Here is a 20,348-nt window from a genome sequence, read left to right on the forward strand (position 1 = left end):
ACGCGACCCTCTCGTTCACCGGGGTGAACTCCAACACGTGACGGCTGAGCTGGGGGGATATGAGCAAACCCACCCCAGCTCGCCGCCTCTCCCCGCGGGCAACTCCAGAAAAATGGAGAGTCCAGCCTCTCTCCAGGAGTTGGGATCCGGCACCCAAGCTGTGCGTGTAGGTGAGCCCGACTATATCTAGCCGGTATCTCTCAACTTCCCACACGAGCTCAGGGTCCTTCCCCCCCAGCGAAGTGACGTTCCAAGTCCCGAACGCCAGAAGCTCCCTCTGCGGGTGGTGAGTCCACAGGAGGGCGGGCCCACGCTGTCTCTTCGGGCCCCAACCCCAGGCCTGGCTCCAGGGTGGGGCCCGGGCGCCATGCCGGGCGGCGTCACGGTCCTTGTTGTTTCATAGTCCATAGAAATTTTCTGAGCTGCTCTTCGTCTGACCCGTCACCTCGGACCTGTTTGCCATAGGAGACCCTACCAGGGGCATAAAGTCCCGGACAACATAGCTCCTCGGATCATTCGGGTACTCAAACAACCCCACCACGTTAAGGTGGCAGCTTTCGGGGGATTGAGTTTGTCATATAAAACTATTATATTATGTCACTTATTAATATATCACAATATTTGATAGCTTGAGGGCTCTCTGGAGCAAGAAAAGAAGCTTCGCATGGACCTTGAGAGAGCCAAGAGGAAGCTGGAGGGAGACCTGAAACTGGCCCAGGAATCAATCATGGACCTGGAGAATGACAAACAGCAATCTGATGAGAAGATCAAAAAGTACATCTCACATTTTATCAACTGGTCACAAGTTTAATAACAAGAAAATGAGAACATTGTGCTTTCTTTTAGGAAGGACTTTGAGGTCAGCCAGCTCCTCAGCAAGATTGAGGATGAGCAGTCTCTCGGTGCCCAGCTTCAGAAGAAGATCAAGGAGCTTCAGGTAATTAGTGGTGCTGCTTCAGATTTACAGTGTTTTGGTTCAAATGAAGAACGTGTTGATCCTATCATCTATGATGAAATGTAGGCTCGCATTGAGGAGCTGGAGGAGGAGATCGAGGCTGAGAGAGCAGCTCGTGCAAAGGTGGAGAAGCAGAGAGCAGACCTCTCCAGAGAACTTGAGGAGATCAGTGAAAGACTTGAAGAAGCTGGTGGAGCCACAGCGGCTCAGATTGAGCTGAACAAGAAACGTGAGGCCGAGTTCCAGAAGCTGCGTCGTGATCTTGAAGAGTCCACTCTGCAGCATGAGGCCACGGCCTCAGCTCTGCGCAAGAAGCAGGCTGACAGTGTTGCTGAGCTGGGAGAGCAGATCGACAACCTCCAGCGTGTCAAGCAGAAGCTGGAGAAAGAGAAGAGCGAGTACAAAATGGAGATTGATGACCTCTCTAGTAACATGGAGGCTGTGGCCAAATCTAAGGTGAAAGATTGTTAACTTGGTGTGACAAATGCAATCTGAATATTTCCTGTTGACAACACACGTCTTCATTACAGGCTAATCTCGAGAAAATGTGCAGAACCCTCGAAGACCAGCTGAGTGAAATTAAGAGCAAAAATGATGAGAATGTTCGTCAGTTGAATGACATCAGTGCTCAACGGGCCAGACTACAAACAGAAAATGGTAGGTACCGTTTTGAATGGTGAAATTTATGTAAATTCTATGGCAGATGCTGAAGATCAACTTTTTCAGGCGAGTTCTCCCGTCAGCTGGAAGAAAAGGAGGCGTTGATTTCACAACTTACCAGGGGCAAACAAGCTTACACTCAGCAAATTGAAGAGCTTAAGAGACATGTTGAAGAAGAAGTTAAGGTATTGTCTTCCACATTATAAGTTGGGTATACACTGGACCTTGTTAAAATCATACCACTATTGTAGGCCAAGAATGCCCTGGCTCATGCAGTCCAGTCTGCCCGTCATGACTGTGATCTGCTCAGGGAGCAGTTTGAGGAAGAGCAGGAAGCCAAGGCAGAGCTCCAGAGAGGAATGTCCAAGGCCAACAGTGAAGTGGCTCAGTGGAGATCTAAATATGAGACTGACGCCATTCAGCGCACTGAGGAGCTAGAGGAGGCCAAGTAAGTACATGGGTGGATGGCTTATGCCCTGGTGCACCAACAGTGCCATTACTTCAACAATATATTCGCAATCTAATCCGTGCTGTTTGCTATTTCAATGAATCAAAAAACATAATAATAAATCAATTAACAAAGAAAAATAAGGATATACCGTCCTACATTACTAAAATGACTGGATCAAAGGAAAATATCGTATTTAGTCACATTAAGTTGATTCTGTTTGTGTGTCTCTATTTCATCACAGGAAAAAACTGGCCCAGCGCCTGCAGGAGGCTGAGGAATCCATTGAGGCTGTGAACTCAAAGTGTGCATCTTTGGAGAAGACCAAACAGAGGCTGCAGGGTGAGGTGGAGGACCTCATGATTGATGTGGAGAGAGCTAATGCTCTGGCTGCCAATCTGGACAAGAAGCAGAGGAACTTTGACAAAGTAAAACATCTAAATAAAACACACAAAAACAGGATGGATGTTTTTCTCATTCATGCAAACTCGAGTCAAATATTTTCAGGTCCTCGCAGAGTGGAAGCAGAAGTATGAGGAGGGCCAAGCTGAACTGGAGGGAGCCCAGAAAGAATCTCGCTCTCTGAGCACTGAACTTTTTAAGATGAAAAACTCTTATGAGGAGGCCCTGGATCAGCTGGAGACCTTGAAGAGAGAGAACAAGAACCTGCAGCGTATGTACAAATCCTTTATGCAAATATATTTTTCTCAGGTGCAAGTCATGCAAATCCATGGCTATAGCACAGTCAAAATAGAATTACAGTATGTTATAAAACACAAATTAGTTGCATTAATTAACCAATGAATGAATGAATTACTTAACTGCATTTGACTAAATGTATGTCTTTCAGAGGAGATCTCGGACCTTACTGAGCAGATTGGTGAGACTGGAAAGAGCATCCATGAGCTGGAAAAATCAAAGAAGGCTGTTGAAAGTGAGAAAGCCGAGATTCAGACTGCTCTTGAAGAAGCTGAGGTTTGTAGGCAAGACGAACATAAAAAACATCACTTACTGTATGTGCAACATAACATCTGACATAATTTGTCTGACAGGGCACACTGGAACATGAAGAATCAAAGATTCTTCGTGTCCAACTGGAGTTGAACCAGGTCAAAGGGGAGATTGACAGGAAGCTGGCAGAGAAGGACGAGGAAATGGAGCAGATCAAGAGGAACAGCCAGAGGGTCACTGACTCAATGCAGAGCACTCTGGATGCTGAGGTCAGGAGCAGGAATGATGCTCTGAGAATCAAGAAGAAGATGGAGGGAGACCTGAACGAGATGGAGGTTCAGCTGAGCCACGCAAACAGACAGGCAGCTGAAGCCCAGAAACAGCTCAGGAACGTCCAGGGCCAGCTCAAGGTTCGTTGAGAAAAAAATAAAAATAAAGCCAAACCATCGCCGCCGCGCCACCATCCTTTATAATAGTACGGCACAGTACATCGAAAAAGGACACTAGAGTCAATTAAAATCTGCAGTAGGTTAAACTAAACAGTAAAAAAAGAGGTGTGCTTGCTTTATTACTATTGAATTGAGATCCATGGGCCGAACATTATTTGATGCATTTAAGTGTAGCAAGTTTTTTTCTCTGTAACCAGGATGCCCAACTGCACCTTGATGATGCCGTCAGAGGACAGGAAGACATGAAGGAGCAGGTCGCCATGGTGGAACGCAGAAATGGCCTGATGCTGGCTGAGATTGAGGAGCTGAGAGCTGCTCTGGAGCAGACAGAGAGAGCACGCAAAGTGGCTGAGCAAGAGCTGGTGGATGCTAGCGAGCGTGTTGGACTGCTTCACTCTCAGGTTTGGAACGAACAATCACAGTAATTATATGGTACAAAATAAATTAAACAACGATTTTTATTCTAACAGAACACCAGTCTTCTGAACACCAAGAAGAAGCTGGAGTCTGATCTGGTCCAGGTTCAGGGTGAAGTGGATGACTCAGTTCAGGAAGCAAGAAATGCTGAAGAAAAAGCCAAAAAGGCCATCACTGATGTGAGTTCACATGTCTAACTCAAGAATACATGTCTGAACTAATTTACAATGACAACATTTCAGGCTGCCATGATGGCTGAGGAGCTGAAGAAGGAACAGGACACCAGTTCTCATCTGGAGAGGATGAAGAAGAACCTGGAGGTCACTGTCAAGGACCTGCAGCACCGTCTGGATGAGGCCGAGAACCTGGCCATGAAGGGCGGCAAGAAGCAACTCCAGAAACTGGAGTCTAGGGTGTGTGTGGTCTCTGAAACATTACTAAAAATGAGTCACAGATGTTAACTGTAATATTTCTCTTTAAAAGGTGCGTGAGCTTGAGTCCGAAGTTGAAGCTGAGCAGAGACGTGGAGTTGATGCTGTTAAAGGAGTCCGAAAATATGAGCGTAGAGTCAAGGAGCTGACCTACCAGGTACTAACTTACAGTAAATGAAGGTCTCCAATTTTAAATACATGAAATGTTAAATGAATGTATGCACATCAGACTGAGGAGGACAAGAAGAATGTGACCAGACTCCAGGATCTGGTGGACAAGCTGCAGCTGAAAGTGAAAGCTTACAAGAGACAAGCGGAGGAAGCTGTAAGTGTCAAAATATATCAAACCATAGGAGCTAAAAGTAATACTTTTGCCGTGCACGTTGACGTCAATTATGGTATCTTTCAATATTTTTCAGGAGGAGCAGGCCAACACTCACATGTCCAGGCTCAGGAAGGTTCAAAATGAACTTGAAGAAGCTCAGGAGCGTGCTGATATTGCTGAGTCCCAAATCAACAAGCTGAGAGCCAAGAGCCGTGAAGCTGGCAAGGTATACACCCATTTTTATACTGTATATCTTTTAAACATAAAGATCCATTTTATGCACTCATTCACATCCTGATACACTTGTATATCTTTCGTTCAGGGCAATGATGCTGAATGAAGAAAACCTGCAAAATAATCATTTGTCCTCTGACAAGAAAAAAATATGTGCATAAGTTAAATAAAATGGGAAAAACGTTGAATCTCCTTTATTTATTGAACTATCATTTTTTTCATAAACTTCCTTGTTTAAACAGGTAAATTGCCTTTTTAAACAATTACATTACATATATGGGGGTGGGGGGGTGGGGGGATTGGGGTAATGCCCCCTGTCAAAAGAGACATTTGAAGAAACAGCTACATACTCAGAAAGAAGGATGTCTACAAAGAAGAGGGGAATTTAAAAACACTCAAACTAAATTATTACTTCACCAAACAATAAAGCTGGTGATTGCATTTTGTTGTCTTTCATCCTCTTGGTTTACAATGAGGTTATGAGGTTATAACCATTGGCTCTATTCATTCATCAGAATTAGTATTATTTTTGTAATGATTCGGCAAGGTTATCAATCAATATTGCTGCAGTTTTATATGGTCCACCATCTGGCAGTACAGGTGACCCGCCATGCTATTATTCTTTCACATTACACTTTTACATCTAAAATATAACTTGAGTCACATTTCTATTTTCACGTGGAAAAGTGACTAACGTTTATTTCCATTCTTATCTTTTTTTGTAGTCTTCTTCCCTTTCTCTTGTGTGGACTTATCCTTTGCTTTACCCTTTTGTTTTTGTCCTTTTTTAATGGGTGTTGTTTGACCTTTCACAGTCTGAGTAATAGCCACAAACATTTCATCTTCTTGGGGGCTTGATTGTCCTGAACGTGACTTTTTCGGACTTGGATGGATCGGAGAAGTTTGTTCGGAGTTTACGCCGTCTTTTGGGACAAGGTTGAGGCTAAGAGAGAGGCGTCGTCCAGGCATTGGGCTCAGAGGAATCCTCAGGTTTTCTCCTGGTGCTCCCAGAGTCAGGAAGAGCTCTGGGAAATGATTGGGTTGGTCTGGGTTCGTCAGTCCCTTTAATAAAGGATTGTTTACAGTTATTATACATCCGGCAAAGATAATACTCACTTTAAATCGCAAATCCTACAACGTCTGCAACCCCAGCTCACAATGTCAAACAGACAGGCCAATATGATAACAATAATAATACATTTTATTTGTCCTCACCTTTCAAAACACCCAAGGTCACCTTACATGAGATACAATGCGGAAAATATTTTTCAGAGCTGTTTAATACCAACAGAACCACTATCTTTTCTTACCTGTAGAGATGAGAAGCTCATGGACACCCTCACAGTGACCTGGGAAAAAACACACGCACTACACTGTACTGAGTGTTTCAAAGGCAAGAATAAAATATGTGAGGTTTGATATGTTTGAAATTTAACACTATTCACCAACACAATGTCTCAGGAGCACCTTTTAAGTCTGCGCCAGATTTGGGTTAATTCATTAAGATACTTGTACTTTAAATAAACGTACCTGACCTGCTGATGCATCATAACCGGGCTCCAATTGTGATACAGGCCTTGTGAATTCCTTCTTTGATGATGTTGGTGTGCTTTGTGTCACAGTGATTTGTGGAGCTGATTTCTTTAAAAAATACAAATGATTAATGATTAAAACATTAATCATTTATGGCATATAAGATAAGAAAGGAATTTATTGATCTCACAATGGAGAAATTCACTTGTTACACATCTTAACCGCTTAACCCCCACTTTAACCAAGCACATATTCTCCAGTTTGGCTTTACCCAAGTCTAAAAGCTTTTCGATGCCTATAGGCCAGAGGAACGCCTCATTTGAAATCTAAGACCAACATAACTGATTGTAACTTTTTTGTCACGTTGTCATGGCTTTTTATCAGATTTTTGTCATGTTTTAGTCTCTTTTTTTAATCGCTTTGTGTTGTTTTGTCAATTTTTTGTTGCTTTTTCATCACTTTTATTCATCGCTTTTTTTATGCTTTTTTTTGCATGTATTCATTGGGTTTTCGTCACATTTTTGTGGCTTTTTTGTTGCATTGTCTGTACGTTTTAGTCACGTTTTTAGTCGCTCTTTAGTGGCTCTTCTGTCACTTTGTTGTTGCATTTTCATCCTTGTTTTTGTTTCTGTTTGCTTTTTTTTTAAGAAGCTTTTGGATCTGGGTAAAGTCAAACTGGAGAAAATGTGCTCAGTTCAGGTGGGGGTTAAGAGGTTAAACATAAAGGTTAAAACAACACACAGACAAAATCTATTGACTACTGTACAAAAATACTTACTGAGAAAGAATCTCGTTTGTAAAGATTATTGTGCCTTTGCATATCATTTTGTTTCTTATTTGGTGTCCCACTTGTCTTTGACATAACAGGTAGTTCGGCACGCTGGTCATCAAGCCGCCTGGATTGACTTGTGGCAAGGGTTCTAAAGAACGCATCTGTGTCTGCACCTGTTACAGAGCATAAGCGCGTCATTCCAGTGATGAATCAGGACATTAAAATATGGCAGACACTCCTGGCCTGTATGTTTTTCTGACCTATGGGCTTGTTATTTAAAGCACTTCCATTATGTATGGGAGTAGCAGGTGTGCTGGAGGGTAAAGAACAACGCTGCTCCTCCATTCGTCCTCTCTGTGCATGCTTCATCATTTTTACAAATTGCTCTTCTTGAACTTCAGAGATTTCCTGAAAACATTGAGGTGATTCTTTTAAACACATGAAAATGCATAACATGCTTGCCATTTTACTGTTTAGGATTTTACCGGTTTCTGGGTGGATTTGTTACGGTTTAGGGAGGAAGATCTCTGAAGAGTTTTTTCACAATCTTTGCGTTGAAAAGAAGGGCTCATGTTCTGAAATATAAAAGGGGCAGAACATCTCTGCTCGTCCATCCTGGAGCCCTGAGAAACAACATTAAGTTACTTTGTGTAGATTTCTGTGTAGGCTCTCAATTGTACAGGCGTTGTCCCTCTTCAATGTAGGTTCTTGAGTCATCTTGTATTCTGTGGTTGAAGTGTCGAGCATTTCACCTCTCAGCCAAAACCTTAGTGCACTGACGAAGCCTTTGGGATGAGAGGCGAAACGTTTGACACTTCGACTTATCCATCCATCCATTTTCTTCAACTTTTCCGTTGCCGGGTCGTGGGGCAGCTGTTGGAGTTGCCCAAATCACACTGCACCAGCCCCTTATGGCTCCTCCTGCAGGTGGTGGGTCCACAGAAGGACGTCCTCATGGTTCTAACCGGGCCTGTTGGTCTCTCATGAGGGGCTTCTGAACCGCTCTTTGTCTGACCCGTCACCTAGGACCTGTTTGCCATGGGAGACCCTACCAGGGGCATGAAGCCCCCAACAACATAGCCCCCAGGATCAATCGGGCACTCAAACCCCTCCACCACGTTAAGGTGGTGCTTCCAGGAGGGGTACTTCGACTTAGGGCTGGGCAATTAATCAAAATTTAATCGAAATTGCAATCTCTACTTTGGTCAATCTCAAAAATCGTCATGGGATTTTACAATTGACAGATTTACAGCCATTTCTTTGGCACAAACAGTACCTAGTTTGGGAGTTTGGACGAGACAATGGAATTTTGTGCGTTAACTGAGACTTGATGATGGCATTTGTTTTTGTTTGAGCTGAGGTTTGAATAAAAGATGCAATTTTATGAATCAGCAAGATGTAATCGTGATTTTTTTTTTTAATCGCTCAGCCCCACAGAGTACAGAAGATGACTCAAGAACCTTCACTGAAGATACTTTATGTAGACTGGAGCAGATTAAAAAGCAAACAAAAAACAAACCTGCACTTTTGACACCATGTAGCACAGGTAATTTGCATCTATGTCAGCAGCATTAAGAGTTTTTGTGGAAAGGACAGAACAATAGCTATCGTTAGTTTAGAAAAAGTACATCTGAACACACACGATCAGACAAGACTGACCATTGGGTAGTTTGGCAGGCTCAGTTTTTTTATGAGCAGTCTTGGGTGAAACTTTAAGTTCACAGCGTTGATCATCCATTCTTCGTTGGGATCGGCTAATCATTGTAAAGAAGCCGTCCTGCTCGGCTGGATTGGAGCCCTTCAAGAAAAAAAAAGGTCAACACCTAAAATGAGAATATGGTGGGACAAAAAATACCTTTGTGCTGTTGGATGGATGGATGTCCGTGTTTGTACAAAAGGAGGCAGATCGTGTACGTTCTGAACCATCATCTTTGGGTGATTTTAAAGTAGTTATTTGTGGAAGTGAGCATCTTTGGTCATCCATCCTGGAACCCTTTAAAAGACAATAAATAAATACAATTAACATTATGGCCAAAATAACTGGATTTAGTGCATGTAATACTGGGCAATGATCTTACCTGAACCTTGGAAACCATGTAACACAGGTAGTTTGACTCTGGGTTTGCACTAGAACTGGTTTGGTCCTTCTGTAATCCTGGTAATGAAGGAAGAGACACTCTCTGATCGTCCATCCGTTTACTCTGTGAGCTGGATAAGAGGTTCAGAAAACTCTCATTCTCTACTCCTTATTAAAAAAAAAGAAAGGATTGTGAAGACGATATGCAGCAAAACTAAGAGGGAAAATCTTGTGCAAGGAGTGAACGCAACAAACCTGATTTTGAATCTATAGTAGACTTTCGCTCAGAGTTTTGAGGTGAGCAAGGTGCGCTTCTGCTCGGATCTATGCGACAACGCTGATCTTCCATACGACCTCGTTGGCCATGACTGATAACATCAACTAATGTTTCTCCGTTATTCCCTTGAGCCTGAATAAACGAAACAATGTGTCACTATGCACTGTGTGTAAAAGAATTAATAGCAAATACCTTTCACACCTTTGTATCAGTCGAACACACTGAACCAGGCGGGGGCTGTAACTGATGTGACTTCCTTTGTGTTTCAGGGGTGCTCTCGGTGACAGAAATTTGAGGTGCAAAGCCAAGATGATTTGTGAACCCTGGGTCCTAAAAACAAACATTTTGAATTTTACTGTTTGGCTTAAGGCTCATTCATACTTCACAAGACGCAAGAACTTCTTGTTCTTGCTCCCTGAGCTGCAGGACAAAATTAAGTCACTTTTGCCTTGTCGCCATGGAACTGTCATCAGTTACAAAACGTTTCCATGGCTTCCAAGGCAAAAGTGACTTAGTGTTGTTCTGCAGCTCAGGGTGCAAGAACAAGAAGTTCTTGCGTCTTGTGAAGTATGAATGAGCCTCATATTCAAGTACACAGTTATGTTTGGTACCTGTGAGTTAAACACAGGCAGAGACACTCTTTGGTTTTCAATGTGCAATTCATCATTGTCTGAATCTGTGTAAAAAAGCAGATGTAACAACAAAGCCAGATGCACATCTAAAATAATACATAAACATTTTGTTTCCCCAAACCTGTTGTGAATGTGTTGGGATTCATGTCGCGCATTTCATCCATTTATACTAATGTTGACAATCTGCTCCCTCTGCAGTGCATAAAACAAGACATATTACACAACATTACAAGCATAGCCCTATTCGTCAAGTTAACTTTTTGTATTATTCAGTGATGTTTAGGTCTTACCAGTTTGAACGCCGTCTTTTCCTCCAGTAGTTTTTTATGTCCTATGAAGGTAAAGCAATCGCCAACAATGTAATAAAAATAATCTTTAAAAAAAAAAAGTATACTCAGAGAGCTGTTAAATATGTCCTAACGCAAACACAAAGTATCCATTCATTTAACCAGTGCAGAACAGACTGTGCAAAAAATATTTGACGTTATCCCGACTGTAAAGCATGTGGCAGGGAAAAGGGCTTTTAAATAGAGTTAAGTCGCGAGCATTAACCCATTGGCATTAAGACCAGCACCAGCGCACTGTTCTTAGTATTACCATCTGTAATCCCAGATGGAAACATAATCCTCAGTATCAAGAGAGATGATCTTTTTCACTGGTAGTTGTACACGTTTTTCTCTTTGGTCTACAAGGATAGAAGTTCACCTTTCATTTCAATGTCAGGCTGTCATTATCCTAAATGACTTCCCCTTGTTGAGGTGTTGGCTGCTCGCTGAAGCCTTTAAATTTCCCATAAATCAACTGAGAAACAGTCAATGGGAAATGATGGGTACTCTCAATGATAATCAAGCATTTGTGAAGCTCTGACAAATACTTCATGTTCATTTATTAATCATCTGCCTCATTATTTGTTAATCATTTCTAAGCAGAAAAATAATTTCTGAATAAGTGTATACATTTGATTATTTATTTGCTTGACACACACGTGGGTCATGCACGTAAACATGCCACACCGGATTGTAGCGTTGGGCGAATTTCCATCCGCCGTCTCGCCATCGCTCTCTCAAACACCCGCTCATTCATTCTGGCCTATTGTACATTTTTTTAGTGGTAGGGGAAACCGGAGTACCCAGAGGAAACCTACGCAGACACGGGGGGAACATGCAAATTCCACACAGAAAAGCCTCGCTGCGCCACCGTGCTACCCCTGATAAAATGCTGTGTGTAGGTACAAGATTATGCTCATATTATACATATACATTTTTGCACTTTATTGTTTAATTTTTACATCAAATATTTCAAGCAATAAGTTACCCTATGCGGTAAAATACTTCATACAGCAGTTTAGACAAGACATATAGTTAGATATAGAGCATCGTGCATTGATCGAATATCAAAGCGCACAGAAGACAAAACATACTATGACAAATCATCTTAGGCCTGTATCCATCATTCAAGTACTATTCCCCATGGCAGTGTGGACAACCTATGTATTTATTAACAATAAAATAAGAGCACTAAAATAACAATTTGTTTCCTTCAACGGTCTACGAACATAACTTATTTCCATTGTATTTTGTGAAGTACGAGGGTGGACTTCTCTAAGAGTCAGGGTTGGGAACTTGGTCAAGACTCTTGAGGTCGTTAAGGAAGATGGTGGGAGTCAATATATGAGACGAACCTACACATAAAAGTACAGCGTTAATATTAAGCACAAAAGAAAAATATATATATAGCAAACGAGGATTACGTACCAATGAGAACTTCCCATTTTCCATCAGTGGCTCGAGTGACCTCGTAGGCTGAACGCATCTCAGAATGGGACACTCCCCCAACAATGAAAATAATGAGGCGAGGACCCGATCGATATTCAGTGGGGGCCTTGTTTTTGTGCCAGTGTCCGAATCGTGCACTGCTGTAAATGATTAACACACAAATCCACAATTACTGTAGTTAAACAAAAGCATGCAAAAAAAAGATACACATGACAGTTTTGCTTGGCCTACAAATTAAACTCTTTTCTGATTTTTTTTTTCATGTGATCCCTTTTTTGTTTAAGCCACAGACAATTTACCAGTTTCCATCAGGGACTTTATGCCTCCAGGTTTACTTTTAAGACACAATACTGAGAATTACACAGCTAGCTCACACTGTGATGTCATTTCAAATCTTATGAACAAAAAATAAATACAAACTTATAGAGAACAACAATGAGTCCATTGTTCAGCTCCATAGTTACACGGGGCCAACGTTAACGCTTTAGCTAACGATCAATCAAAAGATAACGAATTAATCATGGATTAATTGTATTTTGTTTTGAAATAAGCCTCCTATATCTCGAGCATGTCACCGAAACGCAGAGCACTTGCATTACAAATTACAAATTTTGTTTATAATATTGAGTTAAAACATTTGTTTGTAATTGAAATGTGAGTCAGTGCTTTAAATGAGAGCGTTTTATAGCCTAGATATAATAATGGATATACATTAAAATGAACTAGGATTAATCATGGTTGTATAATGAGTGAAGGTCAAGGTCAAGGGCAAAGTTTATTTATAAAGTGAAGGACTTCCAATTTCTTCTTTAGTAGTTTCTCTTTTGTTATTGTGAAATTCATTTTAGTCACTACAGGAAACTATATAGTTGTATTATTTCTAAGCCCTCTTCCTTTAAACCTGTCCTTTCTCTCATCTCTTCACCTTCGGTGCTCTGGCACACAGTGTTACGGATTTATCTCTCCACTGAACGGGATGTGAATGAGCAGTGAGCTTTACGCAGATTATGTGTGGACTTCAGTGGAAAGCGACTTTAAGCACAATCTTCACAGCAGGCATTTCGCGAGGGATTATAAAGTGTTTCGAACAAATGGCTTAATGTTACCTATAAAAATAAACTTGACTCAAATTTAGTGACAGGAATAGATGGGAGCAACGTCTACGTCACTGAGAAGGTTTACCGCCTTCACCCTTTGGGTGAAAACGGCAGCTCTCGTCCAATGATATGAATGGGTAAAGATCGTCTGAGAACGTCTAATTTACATAAAGCATTTTAATCATATTTATTTATTGATTGTGAAAGGAAAGGAAGTGATCTGTTGCTTCAGATAGTTCATAGAGAACACTGTTAATGTTTTCAACTGAGCAGCTGAAACAGGCTGCAATCATTACCACATACCTTTGTGGTCGGTTGCGTTATAATGTCATTTCAGCTTCATCTTTTAGCCTGTCTCTTATGTTGTTTTTAAATTAAATCCATGCAGCCATGATGTCGTTTTGTAGCTTGTGAGAACAAATGGTGCAGCTGATCTACTAGAATAGGCCTAACGCTGAGCATGTCTAATAAGTCAGCATATTAACAGATTAAAGACGTCACAAAGGGCATAATATACGGTCAAAATGTAGAACTATTTCCCTAACAATGAGCCTTGACAGATGGTAGATAAACTAGCTGATATATTTTTCGATACAATATCAAATAGCTCCTGCCTTCTAACAGTGAATTGATGTGTCCACAAGCAAGAACGCACATTTTCCTGTGCTTCTGATCACTGGCTTGGAATATTTTATCACCAGAACAAGAAATGAGTTCCGGCTGTTGCTCTCATCTATAATGCTTGTGTAACAGGAACAATAGCTGTGCTCCAACAATGAATGTGAAGTCAATTAATAGTCATATGAGAACCAACACTTTGCCACTTATAAAACTGCTTTCTTGGCATTTGATAACTTTCTCTGAGTATTTACGGCATAAAACTGTAGGCCGTACCTGACTGCAGTTGCCGATGTATTGATTGGAGCTGGATCTGCGACAAAAGGCCAAAGCTTTTTGTCCAATTTGTCATCTACAACATTCTGGGGGGAAAATGTTCAAATGCATAATGTTGATACGTTGTAAGGGTCTGGGACTATATTTGACAGACATGTTTGTTACCTCCATAACATCTTTGATAATGGGTGTCCATCTCGAGAGCTGGTATGTGCTCTCCGTGCGCTCTTTTCTGTCTGGTAGCGTCTTTCCAGCATTTTGTCCCTGAAAAACAACAATATAACGCAGATACGATGCTGTAACAAATTACTATATCTAAATACAAATAAAAGCGATTGGTTGAAATAATCACAAGCCACATACCCCAGCTATGATGTTACAGCCCAGGTTCTGCAGGTTATTGATGATCTTGCTATCCTCCTGTATGTTGGCGTGTTGGATGAGCTTGGCAAGGTTCTCTTCACCAATGCCTACAAAGTTAAAGAATACGTTCATTTACGAAGGGCATTAGAGTTACAATTGAGATGGTGACAAACCTTTCTTCTTGTGAAATATGTACAGCAGTATGATGCGTATTTTATCATACGCTCCAACGTCATTATTGAGGAGCACAGGAACAATGCTCTTCATTGCATCTTTAAGGACCTCTCCTTCTGCGTTTGCTCCCATGGCCAGGTCCTGTGAACAGTTGTTTAAAAAGGTAAAGGTATGCAGCGAGAACCCTTGCTGTTTGAACCCGAATAGTAGTTGAGGCAGCACTTTAGCGGAACTAATCAGGACTTGAATAGAAACAGGTGCTGGGATTTACATAGTATGCGTTTGGATCAGAGGGAGTCCTTTTATGTTCACTGCATATTGGTTTTAAGCATAGAGGCTGAGCCTCATTCCGATTTCTTATTTGATAATCGGCTTGAAGAACAAAAACAAAAATGCAGGCGACATTCACATCATGCTAAATGTTTTTTTTTTTTGTAATTGTGTATCATTCTACATTACAATAGTTTCAAGTAAAAAAGATTTCTTGTCTTAACCTCAGATCTGGAGGCACAGATGTTAATTAAATCTTAATTTAATTAGATTTAAATATTGGAATGAGCCGAGACAATTTTATCCATTTCATTCAACCTTTAAAACATTTAAGAGCACATGCTTTGTCCAGCTGGCCTTCTGTTTAGGCCTGAGCGCTAACAGGGCTGGCGAAGGGGCCCTTATCAACATTTCAATGATATTTTCTGAGAGGACATAGACATACTTTGTAAATGCTATGTGATTAAAATAACATTATTAACAATAGGACAATATTATACTTCTGTGGCATCAATACAGCCTGGCCCTCGAGGAGCAATCCAAAAAATAATAAACAGCATGTCTGACACCAGAGAAGCCCATCAGCTTCCAGCTCACAAGCTATAAAAGCTTAAGCATCATGACAATGCCCAACAGTCCAAACAAACAGCAGCTGCCAGGACTGTTTGGAGAGCATGCTTTGTCTTGGATCCAAACATCCCCACAGGATTTAAGAGACAACTTTCAGACATGCTGACAATCCATTAGTGAAGTAAGTGATTCAGTCAATGAAAATGGTTCCATTAACACTTGGATATCATAATGCTATTGCAATGCTGAGCTTGTGACTTCCTGCTTGTGACAAATCTGACTCTAAATGTAGATGGATACACATTATGTTTGTGGAGACAAAGCATGTCTGAAATACACATGGAGGCCTGTCTCTGAATAATGGTAAGGAAGAAGGATTTACACATTACACACTAATACTTTATATACATCCATACTTTTACACTCAGTGATGATATAACGGCGCAGACATAGATACAGATACAAGTCTGGTGACCTCCAGCCACCTATTTGTTTTGCATTATGATCCTTCGTTAGATAAGCCAGCACCACCAGCATGTAGATAAGAGCGGCTATATATAAAGATTATATGGCGTAAAGTACACAGTAGTGATGAGTATGACATAATCCCACCCCTGATGTCTTTCCTTTCAACAATAAAGACAAGTTTATGTATGTACAGTTTACGTCAGTGCACATGAATATTTACCTGTTCTACTTCACAAAGTTTATCAAGAGAGGCCTTGAATTTCTTCATACACTCTTCAGCCAGGTGTAGGTGAGTAGAGTACTGTAAACACATGTAAAGACCAGAGATGAATGACAAATAATACAATAAACTGCTTTTTAAAAGTTAGTCACTTATACCAGGCTGAGCTCTTTCTGATACTGTGGCATCTTCTTCAACATCTGAGACAGATCTTTGATGTTCGCCTAAAGTAAAAAAAAAAAATGTATTGACTGTTTTAATAATAATAATACCAAAATCTAATTTTAATGAAATGAAACAACCCTCACATTGTCGGTGCACATTCTCTTGCTCTCACAAAACCCACGGAGAAGTTCTGTGACTTTTCTGCATATTGAAAACAGTTTACAAAGATTACTATGCTATTAATTTAACTTTGCTAGAGGTTTTTTAAATCACATTTTCACAAACTTACTTAGTGACATCAGCAATGTGCATGTGCCTAAGTTGAACCCAAAGTTCATCATCTTCATCCAGCAAGACCTCTCTCTCATTTGAATTTCCGATGCCTGTTGTCTGATATCTGTTAATACATAAATAAACTAAAATGTGGCACTGAGCCATGACACAAGAAGAAGTGATTTGCCAAAACGAAGGATAAAAAGTCTTGTAGTTACCTATAGATATCCTGATTGATTTCCAACAGGTCATAAGCCATAGCCTGAAAGGTCAGCTCATGTAGGACGGGTGAAATGGGATCAAAACCACGATCAACAATCAGCAGCTGAGATCTTGCTTTGTCAGCACCCTAAGAAAGATATGCATTTTGTTTCATTTAGTTCATGACCATCTTAAAAATCATCACGAGCCTATAGTGATATGTTCAGATGATTGAAAGCAAAAGCCTATAATACATGCCTGTTTTGAGACATCTCGGGAGCAAGGAAATCTTAAAAATCACAGACGGAAGAAGAAAAGCAACAGCAGAAGAAAAAAAATGCAGAAATCAGAATTGAAGAAACATGACAAACATGAGAAACAGACCCAAAGCCCATGTGAATTAAAGCTGAAAAGGCAGCAAGATGTCCAAAATGTTAGGGTTAGTTTAAAGCAAACCTCTCCCATGCTCGGATTGTCTGCCTTGTGAGCATTGAGGCGCTGGTAGACTTCATTGGCCAGTCGGGCATTCTCTTCTGGTCCCCTTTAACGAACACAACATAGTACTTAAATAACTGGACCGTTCAGATTGATCTTCTAGTCCAAATCTTACTTACTTGCGGTAACGAATAGCAGGGTATTCCTTTAGTGTGTCACACAGAGTTGCAATCTGCTCGGCCAAATTCTCCATCATTTTGTCCCTGTCAAGAGAGGGCTTTGAGCAGTAGAAAGAGTGCAAGGAGCTTGGGTCATCTAGGGTGAAGACCTGGAACAAAAACAAAGGTTAGTTTGTTTCGGAAAGATCAAACAGGTTGGGACTCGGTACTGACAGTAAGAACCAACCTGGGACTCATATGGCAAGAAAGCAACGTTGATTTCTTTCAAAGTTTTGATTACTTTGGCAACTCTAGCTTTCCCAATCTGCGCAAACAGCCCATCAGGACAAGCTGTGGATGTTCAATTAAAAAAACATTTAAAAGAAAGAAAAAAGTAAGAAATAACATGCAGCTAAAACTAACAATAAATGACAATGTCATGTGAATCAAATAAATAGACAAAATAAAAGACTCACCATCTGTAAAGAAGATGTGTGCTGCTTTGTAAGTAAAGGATGCATCTTTAAAGTCATTAATGAGGGCTTGAATAGACTGAAAATGAAATGTTTTGAAAATGAGAACCATAGTTCAAATAATTGCTATGTCAAACACTAGGCAAGGGCTGACCTTCTCCATGGGTGAGATGAAATAAATAGCCTCGAGACTTGATATCGGCTCTCTGCGCTTATTGATGTCCTCCACAACTAAAAGTAAATAATGTAAATGCTCACCAAAACAATAACAAAACGTTGTGTGTAGAAATGTCAATATATTGAGCATGTTCAGTAGGTCAAAGTTTTAGAACGCCTCATTTTTTTTTCCAGTTTTCTTGAACATTATGTCATTTAATGCCACATTGTACTTTGTAATTTAAGCATAGAACAAAAAATTGTGCATTGTAAGTTTCCACCAATGATCATTGGTGGCCCTCTCGCTCTATTCAAATCACTTACTCAACTCGCCGCACCTGCAAAGCCTTCAGAAACTAGGGCGATGCCTTTAAGGAGTAGACTGTGGAGTCAAGGGCCTGGATGAAGCTGTTCTACAGCTAACTGAACCTGGGTTGGTCTACAGGTCTACCACCTGTAAAACAGCTTCATCCAGGCTTTCAAGAAGCTGAACCAGGGCTGGCCCTGGGCATAGGCAACCCGGGCGGCCATCTGCCGGGGGGGGGGGGGGGGCTTGATTTTTTTAACTCCATGAGCTTCATGTTGCCACCATTTACAACATTGCCAATTTTCTGACACGACTGTGGAACAGAAAGTGATAGTGCCGTCTTTTGTGTTGGAAACTAGAGATTTCATGTGTTAAAGCGACCCCCTCCCTGGTCCTTCTACGCCTCCAGGGAGCCATGTAGCATTGCGGTGAAATTTGCAGAGTTCAATCTTGCCTGGGGCGTCAAAAAAAACACAAACTGAGGTCCACTCCGTCCCATCAACTCTCCGATGCCATTTCAGAATACAATAAGGCATTAAACTGCAAAATGTTAAAGAAAACTTGAAAAAGTTGGGATGCCGTTCTAAAACTTTGGGCCTGTACTGTATGTTCAAACTTACTAGTAACCCCCTCAGCCAAAATATCAGACATCTTGCAACAAGAAGATAGTATTCTCATGCTCAACTGATCAACAATGAGAACCTAAAGGACACAGTATTGATTAAAGCCAGAGAAAACTTAAATAACTGTTTGAAATGAAAGTATTCTTACCTTCCACTCTCCATCCTTCTTCACACTCTTGATCACTCCATTTAGGATTTCTATGAAAAATTGCATACCATTAACTGGGCATATCAGGTAAAGAACCCATGAAACAAACATTGGGTTTCTTCAGGGTCAACATATTCAATAGATACCAATATTATTTAATTGTTTTAAAGAAATCTATCAACTCTGAAAGTGGTGCATCAGGTGCGGTCACATGATGGACAAACAGGTTGGCACGACGACACACCTGCAGGATGTGTATTGTACAACATTAATCTCTCTCGTCTAGACAACAACGAAACTACGATCTACAATGGATATGACAACATAATCGAAACATTAAAACCTAAACTTTAAACTGTTTTTGTTCCGTACTTATTTTATCTTAGTCTAAATCGGTAGTCTTTAAACTGCGATGTAACAGGAAGTAAGTTTTTTCCCCATAATGTCGCAGTCAGGCCAGTTTCAAATCATTTCGCAAACCTGCTCAATATTTACAGGACTTCTTATAATACAATATTGACGCCCATCTTGATAGGCACAAATATCAAGATATTAGTAACTTACTTTCTCCAACAACCGCTTTCAGGCCACTTGGTGCCATCTTGACAGCAGTCAGCCACTCGGCCACTTCCTTGTTGTTTGTGGTCTGAGTGCAAGCCTCATGTTATGGACCAAATGCTGCCCTCTATCGCCTGCTGTATTACTTGCAGTCTAATAAAAAAATATATCAAAACCGGCTGCCAAATTTATTTTAGGAGATAGAACATAACCTTACACTCGAGTTACATCAAGGTTAATTTACTTTTATACATTCATATTACATGTATATTTTTATTGTTGAAAAATACCTAAAAAGTGAGTGTGGCTCACCTTTAAGACTGGGAGTAGGTAGGTCTCCACCACCTCGTATCCACTGACATACTGACAAAAGGCAGCATATTTAAATAGGTTGGGTCTTGATTCAAGTAAATTCTTTGATCACCCACTGAAAAAATATAACATTTCTGGGTCCAGCTGGGCAATCGACCCGGTCAGTAGGTCTACATTAAAGTTGCATTATGCAACTTTTTATGAGGAAGAAAAAGTTGTATTTGACCTTATAGTGACCCAGTGGCTGTATCAGTGGTCAGCATGGCGCCTACAACGCTCCATAATCAATGGTTTTATAGGTTTTCTGGTGAGAGGGTCCCTCAGCAAAGAGGTCCTTCACCGCGGAGGTCCTAGAGACCACTGTGATGGAAAGTAAAGGCGCCATGCTGACCACTCATACAGCCATTGGGTCACTGCAAGGTCAAATACGCACAAATATCAACTTTATTTTCTACGTAAAAAGTTGCATTGTGCACTTTTAATATCTACTCTAAATCCTGTTTAGGGGTTAAGTCAGATAAACACCATTTAAATGCATAAAGCATAG

The 20,348-nt window shown here is 40.8% G+C and overlaps 2 protein-coding genes and 1 pseudogene across 3 annotated transcripts in view; 1 reads left to right on the forward strand and 2 right to left on the reverse strand.

Moving 5' to 3' along the window:
• The window catches only part of LOC306969210 (myosin heavy chain, fast skeletal muscle-like), a 37,068-nt pseudogene extending 32,092 nt beyond the window's left edge, over positions 1–4,976 (forward strand). Inside the window, exons 23-39 of the transcript in view lie at positions 629–774; positions 847–937; positions 1,022–1,411; positions 1,486–1,612; positions 1,682–1,800; positions 1,867–2,063; positions 2,308–2,491; positions 2,571–2,736; positions 2,914–3,038; positions 3,116–3,424; positions 3,661–3,864; positions 3,934–4,059; positions 4,123–4,293; positions 4,364–4,468; positions 4,541–4,636; positions 4,731–4,862; positions 4,959–4,976. The product of the transcript in view is annotated as a myosin heavy chain, fast skeletal muscle-like (transcript). The remainder of the gene's footprint in view (positions 1–628; positions 775–846; positions 938–1,021; positions 1,412–1,485; positions 1,613–1,681; positions 1,801–1,866; positions 2,064–2,307; positions 2,492–2,570; positions 2,737–2,913; positions 3,039–3,115; positions 3,425–3,660; positions 3,865–3,933; positions 4,060–4,122; positions 4,294–4,363; positions 4,469–4,540; positions 4,637–4,730; positions 4,863–4,958) is intronic.
• Positions 4,977–5,470: 494 nt separating this feature from the next.
• LOC306969413 (uncharacterized protein) lies at positions 5,471–9,837 on the reverse strand. Its single transcript, XM_079565034.1, has 12 exons — positions 9,731–9,837; positions 9,508–9,661; positions 9,254–9,420; positions 9,031–9,168; positions 8,835–8,973; positions 8,695–8,732; positions 7,661–7,798; positions 7,436–7,583; positions 7,182–7,348; positions 6,401–6,511; positions 6,181–6,219; positions 5,471–5,932 (listed from the first exon to the last, which is right to left on the reverse strand). The coding sequence occupies exons 2-12, from the start codon at positions 9,599–9,601 to the stop codon at positions 5,561–5,563; spliced, it is 1,551 nt and encodes a 516-aa protein (XP_079421160.1). The 5' UTR covers positions 9,602–9,661; positions 9,731–9,837; the 3' UTR covers positions 5,471–5,560.
• Positions 9,838–11,378: 1,541 nt separating this feature from the next.
• Positions 11,379–19,630, reverse strand: stxbp2 (syntaxin binding protein 2). The gene is made up of 19 exons (XM_079564884.1): positions 19,496–19,630; positions 18,932–18,981; positions 18,781–18,862; positions 17,852–17,928; positions 17,701–17,776; positions 17,472–17,575; positions 17,246–17,394; positions 17,088–17,172; positions 16,649–16,779; positions 16,447–16,554; positions 16,301–16,358; positions 16,151–16,216; positions 15,993–16,073; positions 14,464–14,605; positions 14,291–14,397; positions 14,093–14,191; positions 13,928–14,013; positions 11,916–12,076; positions 11,379–11,842 (listed from the first exon to the last, which is right to left on the reverse strand). The coding sequence occupies exons 1-19, from the start codon at positions 19,530–19,532 to the stop codon at positions 11,763–11,765; spliced, it is 1,779 nt and encodes a 592-aa protein (XP_079421010.1). The 5' UTR covers positions 19,533–19,630; the 3' UTR covers positions 11,379–11,762.
• Positions 19,631–20,348: the final 718 nt, after the last annotated feature.

The sequence above is a fragment of the Gobius niger genome (genome assembly GCF_951799975.1).
Source record: "Gobius niger genome assembly, chromosome: 10".
Lineage (NCBI taxonomy): Eukaryota > Metazoa > Chordata > Actinopteri > Gobiiformes > Gobiidae > Gobius > Gobius niger.

Bases quoted from the DNA above. Each gene is read 5' to 3' on its own strand.
- stxbp2 (XM_079564884.1), bottom strand. From the start codon at position 19,532: ATGGCACCAAGTGGCCTGAAAGCGGTTGTTGGAGAAA. The intron at 17,395-17,471 runs GTTGGTTCTTAC...TTTTTGTTCCAG, and splicing joins TCTTGCCATATGAGTCCCAG to GTCTTCACCCTAGATGACCC. The intron at 16,359-16,446 runs GTAAGTTTGTGA...TTCAATATGCAG, and splicing joins CACATTGCTGATGTCACTAA to AAAAGTCACAGAACTTCTCC.
- LOC306969413 (XM_079565034.1), bottom strand. From the start codon at position 9,601: ATGGAAGATCAGCGTTGTCGCATAGATCCGAGCAGAAGCGCACCTTGC. The intron at 7,349-7,435 runs GTCAGAAAAACA...GCTCTGTAACAG, and splicing joins TTTAAATAACAAGCCCATAG to GTGCAGACACAGATGCGTTC. The intron at 5,933-6,180 runs GTAAGAAAAGAT...CCTTTATTAAAG, and splicing joins TGAGCTTCTCATCTCTACAG to GGACTGACGAACCCAGACCA.